This window comes from Eptatretus burgeri, chromosome 17 (genome assembly GCF_056783735.1).
Source record: "Eptatretus burgeri isolate ZD-2024b chromosome 17, Ebu_testis_v1, whole genome shotgun sequence".
Taxonomy (NCBI): domain Eukaryota; kingdom Metazoa; phylum Chordata; class Myxini; order Myxiniformes; family Myxinidae; genus Eptatretus; species Eptatretus burgeri.
In genome coordinates this window covers 56,791,553-56,801,125 of record NC_140977.1, presented here as the reverse complement: position 1 = coordinate 56,801,125, position 9,573 = coordinate 56,791,553, and the positions used below count along the sequence as shown (strand labels likewise).

Genomic DNA, 9,573 nt, shown 5'->3' with positions numbered 1-9,573 from the left:
TTAATACGAAACCTTGAAAAGGCACATCCGCAGGTCCCCGGCAATATTCCTGGCAAGTTTCAATCAGATCGGACTGGCGGTTGCCGAGAAACGGCTGTCGCAGACAGACACACACAGAGATTGCTGGAATTATTATAGATAGATAATATAAATACAATCGTTTTCTCACTATTACCTAGTTTTCTGACTCATGAAACCTGAAAACTCCATCTGACATTTCATGTAACCAAGGATGCTCATTTGTGTATCGAGAATGAGGATTCCTTACTAAAATTAACGAAACAAAGGGACAAAATATGCACCAATGGGGTAACTCATCTAACTATCGAGCTGCAATCGGAGATTGCCAACTCATAATGTTAGCCAGTTGGTCACACTTGAAATTCTACCTCGTAATGAAAACAAACTTGTTTAAATTTTTTTTTCCAAAAAGCGGGACAGCACAGAAACCAAGACTAAAAAAATACTTAACGCCTCCTTCCAGGAACCATGATAATTGCAAGAAATAAATAAATAAAATTTAAAGTTTTGAAAAATTGTTGCAAAATATTTTATTTGCATTGTATGAAAAAAAAAAAAGAACAAGCATTCAATTAAAGAGTAAAAAGTGGAGGTAGATTAAGTTTCAGACAGGTGATATTGCAAAACCACCACCCCTCAAAAAAAAAAACAAGCGATAAACACCGGGATGTACGCTGCGTGCTCCATGTGCAGAACAAATGTTTTACTATAAACAACAAAGTAACATTATATTCTGACTTGGATGATGGAGTGAAGTCAAATTATTGATAACCAACCAAAGCATCAACCAAAGAAAACTCCCAACATGGCTTTCTCGCGCAACATCTCTTCAAGACACTGAACCACTGAGGCGTCAACCGTGAGATCAAACTTGTTGGCAAAAAACTGTATCCTCGTTATCAACCAACTAAGATCTCCAAGGCCGAAGACACAGACACCTCGGCGGATAATGCCGGTGCAATGAGGGTAAGCCGAACCTCCATGAAAAATGTCATCACCTGCAATTTCGCTCCAGGAAACAAACCGCGCAAGCGCCATGACATCTTGAACATCGTAATGATTGAATGGTGGAAAATAACCAGGAACGCCAGAGGAACGGATGAGAGTAGCCCAAAACAACTCATCCGGGCTGTAGACGTCCCGACACCACTCACGAAGCTCTCGGGCCGTTGGGTCGGTTAAGGCATGTTTGATAAGTTCCCTACTTGCAATGATGTACGCACTACCAACAAAGATTGTTGGAAATGATGACGGAGGTGGAGACTTGGTCATGCCAGTCTGTAGATAAATAAACAAACATCCAGTTGTGGTTTAGGTTGGGGGAACAATATCGGTGTCACTTCAGTTTGTTAATAAAATCGCATCTCTGACTTTAAAATATGAAACTCCCAGTTTTCAATGCATGTTCGTGCTCCATCAATCGTCCTTTTTTTTTTTTTGCAAATTCAGTGCATTTTCCAAATCTAACTTCATTCACCCCATCGACTAAATCTACCTCCTCCTAACCCCTCACCCGTTATCCCCTCTCCTTACCCTCCCATCTTGCCCCTCATCCTACCTCTGTCTTGGCACCTCTTGACTGTCTTCTGCTTCAGTATCAGCTGCTCCTCTATTGTCCCAAAGTGTGTGGTGTTCCGGCAATCTGTGCGCTCCATTCTATCCTAACAGATATCTCACACTCAAAATAAGTATACTCGTCACCACAAATATGCTCCTTCCGTCCTCTCAGCACACCCTCCTCCACCCTTCCCAACCCCTCAAATTTTGTACCTCGACCTGCCCATTCCCTCCTTCACCATGTCTCATCCTCCCCCTTGGCCGTGCCTACTCTCATCGTCTCCCCTCCCTCTCAAAGCAACCTTCACACTCTTTCCCCCTCCAAGCCTCTCTCCCATCTTTCTCAATAACTCCTCTCTCACCCTTCTCCCTCAACTCTCCCCCTTCACCCTTCTCCCTCAAATCTTCCCTCTCACTCCCCCTTTTCAAAGTTCCCCTCCTCACATCCACAAAGCTGCCTCCTTCCCCCATCCTCTCTCTTCCACCTCATCACTCCACCTCCTCCAATCTTCAACTGCCCTCTGCCCCCTCTCTTATTACTCCCCACTGTACCTCAACCCAGTACCACAGAGCCTTTTCTCCTCCTCATCCGGCCCTCTCCCCAACTCTCCTTACCCCCCTACCCTCTCCACTATCTCCCCCTCCTCCTTCACCCCTCAAAACCTCCTCCCCTCCCTCTTCCTTAACATTGTGGACCTCAAATATCCAGAGCCTTCACTCAAACCCAACAGATCTTTCCATACAAGTTTCCACTGACAAATCAGACAATCTGCTTAACAGAAACTTTCCTCCACCAAGACGTCTCTGACTCCCAAGTATCTCTCCCTGGTTACTCCCTCCTCCAGTTTAACAGACCTGAGCCTCGTCCTGGTGGAGGAGTTGCTCTCTTCATCAAAGACTCTATTCCTCACTCTCCATGCCCTGCCCTCACTCCCCCACACCCCATGGATACATCTGGCTACAGCTTCCACTCCGCTCCCACCTCATGTTTACAAGTGTACTGTGCCGTCCACCAAACAGTGATGACTCCATCTACACCTCACTGTCCGAAAACATGGACCTACTTCTATCCTCTCATCCAAACTCTCTCTTCCTCATATGTGGTGACTTCAATTGTCATCATGCCAGTTGGCTCGGTGTGGGTGCCTCTCTCACCTGCCATGGCACTTCAGCAAAAAAACTTCTGCGACTCATTGGGACTGACTCAATCTGTCAACTTCCCGACCCAGATACCAACTCAATCGCTTCTGGATCTGATTTAACCAATTTCCCAAAAAATATATCTGCTGTACTTCCTCCGCTCCAATCGGTTAATCTAATCACATGCTTGTCAAAGTATACATCTCTCTGGTTGTTACTTGGTCAGGCCAGATGTTATTATTGTCAGGTCAGATCAGATCTGTGACTTGCCAGAGGTACCATGTAAAGCTGTACGAACCTGTTCCATGGTCGGGTTGTTGGCGACTAACCGTCTCCCCCACCAGGTTTTCTGGTGAGGAGGGTGTTTGGATATGGACACCCAGCAGGATGAAGAACAAAAAAAGGGGGGAGGAGCTCCTTGTGAGCCTATGGCCATCTATATTAAGTACTCAACTGTTTGCGGACGTCCTCCTGCAGTTGGATTACTTCTTATTAGGAGGTTGGTGGCATGATTTGCACTCCGGCCACCGTAAAACCCTTCATTCCGCAAAACATTCCAGAAGCATAAAAAACTCTGAAATCCCGCTCCGTGGGAATACCTCATGTGCAGCTTCCCTTCACATGCAGCTCACTGGATGACGGGATTGAGGCAAAGCCTTCGGGACCCCCAATCTTTGATGACAGGAGGGAAACCACGGGGTAACATTCCCGGGTCAGATTGCAGTAGAGTGTGTTGGGGTGGTGGTGAGGAGTCGTCCAGCAGACGTCGGTCTCCTGTGGCAGTCCCTTGGGGTAGGTGCCTGGAATGTCCTATCCCGAAGAGAGGATGATCACCTGTCTCTGTTATCATCTGAGCTCAAGCGTTTGGACATCAGTATTGCAGCACTCTCTGAGGTTTGGAGACCGGTTTGTGGTGAGATGATGGCAGGTGGTTACACCTACTATTGGTCTGCTTGCTCTGATGGTTACCATACCCAAGGAGTTGCTGTAGCTGTGACCAATAAGTTGACTCCCATGATAATTGAGGTAACACTGGTCAACAAGCGTATTATGAGACTAAGGATTCGTCACTCCTTGGGTGTCATTTTCCTGGTCTCTGCATCTTCTCCGACTGAGGCGAGTGACCTCGCCGTGAAGGACACGTTCTATGCCGTGCTCAAATCTGTATTTCATCAGTGCCCCAGACGAGATACACTTCTAGTCTTGGGGGATTTCAATGCATCGACTGGAACTGATAGGGATGGTTATGAGACGCGTGTTGGTCCCCATGGGTCAGGAACTATGAACCAGAATAGCACTAAGTTCCTTGACTTTGCAAGAAGTCATGGACTTAGGGTGGCTGGTTCATGGTTTCAGCGCCCACAAGCTCATCGCTGGACTTGGTATTCCAACGCTGGCGGTGTGCCGAAGGAGATTGATCACATGCTCATTGATGGCCGCTGGGGGATGATCCAGAACTGCAGGATCTACCGGAGTGCTCAGATCCACAATGCCGTTGTCCGAAGTGAAGGCCCGCTGGGCCAGTTACTTTGAGCGGTTGTACCAGGCTGATCCACCAGCTGTCGAGTTGGACATCAAACATGTTACAATCCCTGTTGCTGACTCTCCATTCAACTGAGGTCCACCTTCGCTTGAGGAAACACAGGCTGGGGTAAAGCGGTTGAAATGGGGTGAAGCTCCAGGGATCTGTGGTATCCATGCTGAATTCTCAAGGCTGATGGAAATGCTGTACTCAAGTCATTGCATGCAGTTCTGTGCCCTGCCAGGAACACAGGCATCATCCCAACTGACTGGAAGAGGGGCCTTGTTGTCCCTCCCTGGAAAGGGAAGGGTGATCACCAAGACTGCAAGTACCTAGGGGTGACGCTGCTCTCAGAGCCGGGCAAGGTCTTTGCTCGGATAATTCTTCATAAGGTTCGCCACCATCTGCTTGAGCACCAGCGTCCAGAGCAGTCAGGCTTTACACCAAAGGGGTCAACGATTGAATGTATCCTTGCTCTTCGGGCACTCACTGAACGCAGATGAGAGTTTCCGCAGGGGCTGCTTGCAGCTTATGTTGATCTCTGCAAAACATTTGATTAAGTGAATCGGGATGCCCTCTGGAGGATTCTTGGTCTTCGTGGGGTGCCACCAAAACTGGTCGATCTGATGTCTGAACTATACTCTGGTACTGAGAGTGCTGTGAGACGTGGTGGTGCCATCTCTGACATATTTCCAGTTGTTACTGGAGTTCATCAGGGGTGTGTACTGATCCCACATTTTTCAGCACTTGTGTCGAATGACTTCTGGGGAGGATGTCGGAGAGATCAAGCTGCGCTGCATTGTTTGGGAATGTCAAGATCTCTGACCTTGATTTCGCAGATGATGCAGTCATCTTTGTGGAGACTCTGGATATCCTTTTGCGGGCCCTTGAGGTGCTGAATGAGGAGTCGGAGCCGCTCGGATTATGGGTTTCTTGGTTCAAAACTAAGATCCAGGCTTTCAATGACATCTTGGATGCTGCTATCCTGCCTGTACCTGTTCGTGGTGAGGATGTTGAGGTCACAGAGAGATTCACTTACCATGGCAGTGATATTCATGTCTCTGCTGGCTGTGAGCCAGAGGTCAACAGACATCTTGGTCGGGCCTGGGGAGTCATGAATTCACTGGATCATGGGGTGTGGCATTGTCGGGACCTGTACAGGAGGACGAAAGTCCGAGTCTTCAGGTCCTTGGTGCTTCCAGTCTTGCTCTATGGGTGTCAGACTTGGACTCTGACCAGGGATCGAAGATGCAGAATTAATTATTTTGGTACTGGGTCTCTTCAGAGAATCCTTGGCTATCGCTGATCGGACTTTGTGTCCAAGTAGTAGTAGCTGAGAGAGAATCAAATGAGATTTGTTACCTGCCTAGTCCGTGAGCATCACCTGCGGCTGTATGGACATGTGGCACGTTTTCCTGATGCCGATCCTGCTCAGCAGATTCTCTCAGCGGGGGAGACTCGTGAGTGGAGGAGGCCAACGGGCTGACCACGTGCCTCATAGTTACAGCAGGTTGATCGGCATCTCAAGGAGATGGGGAAGGGCCAGGCATCTGCCTGGGGGAAGGCCAGACGGAGGCCCCTGGAGTACCCGTGAAAAGCGGACGCAATGACACGCTGCTCTGGCCTATGCTCCCATACCTGACCTGACCCTCAGCCCCATTGAGTCTGGCATTTCACTCAGGCCGACTGGCAACATCAACTCTACTTCCTGCAACATCAGCTCATCCTCGGAATTCTTTCAGAGAAACTTGCTCTCTCTCTCTCTCTCATGAAAAGATTTATCCAAATTCATCTTCGGTTGGCCTACCCTTCCTCCCACCCATGGTACACTGAAGCTTGTGGCAAGGCAGTTGCCCTGAAACAACTTGCCTTCGCCTCGTGGAAGGCAATCTCAGTTCATTCCACAAAGCTTGGAACAAGTGTGTGTCGACCTTGAGGAGAGCCAAGAAACAACATCTTTCTAATTTCAAGTCTGAATTCTCAAACCTGCCTCCCTCCTCCAAATCCTGGTGGCATCTAGTTAAGTCCATTTCTGGTGTGTTCCCCCTCCAACCCCTCCCTTTCCTCAAATGGACGCACAGCTGACACTGCAGATGAAAAGGCTGAATACCTAAACTCCGTGGTTGCTTCTAAATCTTGTGTCCCAAACCCGTCGCTTTCTGTACCCACCTTACCCAGTCACATCCAACTGTCCCTGGACTCTGTGTCCTTTTCTCCCGACAAAAGTGCAGTTTGCTGTCAAACCTCAACTCAGATTCAGCAACCGCTCCAGACAGCATCAGCCCACGTGTCATAAAAACCTGCTTTGCTGTTCTTGCTCAACCTCACTCTGTTCTATTCACTGAAGGTCATCTGCCATCTGCTTGGAAATCAGCAAACATTTGCCGCTCTGCATAAAAAAGGCGCAAAAACATATCCCTGCAGCTACAAACCAATCAGCCTTCTCCCAATCATCAGCAAGGGTATGGAATCAATCATCGCTTCAGACATTAAATCCTTCATCTTCTCCAATGGCTTGATTTCCGATAATCAATTTGGTTTCAGACCCGGTCACTCGACTCCGGATATACTGCTTCTGCTCTCCCAACAATGGATGGAGGTCCTCACTGCCAAACATGAAATCAGACCCGTATCCCTAGACATATCGTGTACTTTTGATATGGTCTGGTGCCCTGCCCTGCTCACCAAACTCTCTTCCGATGGTATCCAAGGACATCTCCACTCATGGCTCACAGACATCCACCTGTCACAGCCAATGTGTGGCTCTTCATGGAGTTCTTTCATCCCCTCTTCCTGTCCAGGCTGGAGTTCCTCAAGGTAGTGTTCTGGGCCCTGTTCTTTTTCTGGTTTTCATCAATGATCTCTCCGACTCTCTGGAAAATCCTCTTTATCTCTTTCATGATGACTCCACCCTCTGCCGTACCATCTGTCATCCCTCAGATCAGCAAGCAGTAGCCTCTTCAACAATCCTCTTGAAGAAGTCCTTTCATTCAAGCTTCTGGGTCTCACTAACTGCCATGATCTTTCCTGGGAAAGCCACATCTCCAACCTGGCCTCCTAAGCCAGTTGCCGACTGGGAATCCTCCATCGTGCAAAGTCCTTCCTCGGCCCACCTGAGCTCCTGACCACGTAAAAAGCTTTTGCCCTCGGCCTGGTGCTCCTGCCCCTCATCTTTCTCGGCTTCACGCTGTACAAACAAAGGCATTTAGGATCATTGGTATCTCCCGGGATGAGGCCGAGTCTTTGGATCTCTCACTTTCTCACCAGAGGCAGGTTGGTGGTCTTTCTGTCTTCTGCAGTCTCCTCTCCAGCCTCGCCCCCCTGCTCTCTCTGAGACATGTCATCCCCCCCCCGTCCCCCCTCCCCCCCATATTTCCGCAGGGTGCTCAAGGTCTGCCAGTAACCACTTTCTGGTGAAACTACCAAAATCAAGAATCACTGCTCCCCTTCACCCTTTCATTCCTCTGTTTTCCCATCTTTGGAACAAACTCCCACACTCTCTTCAATCCCACTCTTCCCTCCAGGTCTTTAATACAGCCGTTCACCACCATCTCTTTTATTCCCCCATTCAAAACCATGATCTTTTCTCCCCCCGTTAATTCACCCCAAACCCACGTCCTTCAAATTCCCTGCAGTGTCCATCTTGTTTACCCTGTGTACTCTGCCCCCATCCCTCTGCCTTCCACAGATCTCCTCATGTCTCTGTTCCCCATTGTTTTTTTTCCTTCCCTCTTCCACCCCTCATCTCCTGCTCCCGTTGTTGTACGTTCTATGTGTTCGCTCTCATACGAGCCTCGACGGTGTGTGCAACAACAAAAAAATGCCACATATACATTCATACTGGCCATCTTGTTCAGGAATTTATCAGCACAATTGAGTGCATACTTGCAGGTCCATACCAGGACCATAGCTGCAGGTCCAGACTGCATCGAGTCCATACCTTGATTACTTGGCCTTTGGAGACTGTGTGTTGTTGGCGCCAACGATGAAACTTTTGAGATGGTGCCGTGACGCTCTCGATGTTGCTTCGGCTTTGCATACCTTGTAACACCCGAATCATCTCCAGGTTCGTCTTCAGAGGAAAGTCTTGGCCACAGAGGTTGAATAGATACTTCCAGGGTATAGGAGACTCCAAGAGATCCTGAGCAACAGAATGTGACAGAGAAAAATGCATCAAATAACAGTTTGCAAAAATGTGTCAATCTCGATGGATGGGACAATGGTACGTGGGCACACAAATCCAACTACGAAACCGACCTCCATGCACATAAAATCAGCCTCAAGACGACTGTATGAGGCATAAACGACTTGGACGGGATGACGAGCCAGGAATACATTCGGGAAGCAATCAGCAAGGTGCTCCATGGCTTGGTGAAATTCCTTGGAAGCTTTAAGATCCACGTGCAAACAGTAGACATTCTGAGGTGCGTATATGGTACGAAGGAGCTGCTCCAACATTCCAGGCATATGGTGGACCACGATGGAGAATGCCAAGGGGAATCTGCGTTCTTCCTCACTGTTCACAGAAATGGGTCATCAATGATGAAAGAGGTAACAGTTCTAAGGTCGTGCGACAAAAATTGACTTAGGCCATGACCCAGGCCCCAAAATTTTGGCCACTGGTCCCATCTGAGGGAAATAATGCTCCGTGATTTTTGGCAAGGTATGCACTCCTTCAGTTGGAAAATACATGACAGCATTGCAGCGTTGGTAGTTACCTCCACCACCGAAGGTGGACTGATGTTATGTTTTCACGCATCTGTTTGTGAGCAGGATAACGCAAAATGTTATGGACGAAACTTGGTGGACAGGTTGGTGATGAGAACAAGCAGATTGGATTTTGGTTCAGGTCCAGATGCAGATCTGGCCTATCAGTGGAATACAAAATGTAAACTGTTCACCTGGTGGAGGTATACGCTCCACCGAGTGCCGTTTTAGTTTTTTGTGTACTCTGACCCTTTTTATAATCCCACCCTAAAATAAACTTTCCTGAAAAGTACCTAGCACAGAATAAGACATCCAACTTCAAACTAATAGTCATCTCTTATTATGAACCACAGCCCTTGATAATTGTTTGGCACATAGCTCAGCCCATTTGCTTTTCAGAAAATTTGTTTTTAAAAAAAATATCTTGTTATTCGTCCTTATCCATTTCAGGCACCTTCTAGTTGTAAAAATTGTGACCCCCGCCCCAAAATAGATAATTCTACAAATCAAGTAAATGTGACTATTTCTTTGTTTTTCTTGCTTCCATGCTGCAAATACCACAACAAAAACATCCTGAAACTAGAGGGGGAGCACTTGGGAGAGTGCAAAACCTCCGCCGCCAATAC

The 9,573-nt window shown here is 47.9% G+C and overlaps 1 protein-coding gene across 4 annotated transcripts in view; it reads right to left on the bottom strand.

The window, feature by feature from the left end:
- Positions 1 to 536: 536 nt before the first annotated feature.
- The window catches only part of LOC147010192 (beta-1,3-galactosyl-O-glycosyl-glycoprotein beta-1,6-N-acetylglucosaminyltransferase-like), a 65,851-nt gene continuing 56,814 nt past the window's right edge, over positions 537 to 9,573 (bottom strand). For all 4 annotated transcript variants that reach the window (XM_085860981.1, XM_085860979.1, XM_085860978.1 and 1 more), the window contains exons 3-5: positions 8,498 to 8,756; positions 8,181 to 8,381; positions 537 to 1,299 (exon numbers count right to left, since the gene is read on the bottom strand). In XM_085860981.1, coding sequence (XP_085717107.1) covers positions 805 to 1,299; positions 8,181 to 8,381; positions 8,498 to 8,756 — 955 coding nt within the window. In that variant the 3' untranslated portion in view covers positions 537 to 804. The remainder of the gene's footprint in view (positions 1,300 to 8,180; positions 8,382 to 8,497; positions 8,757 to 9,573) is intronic.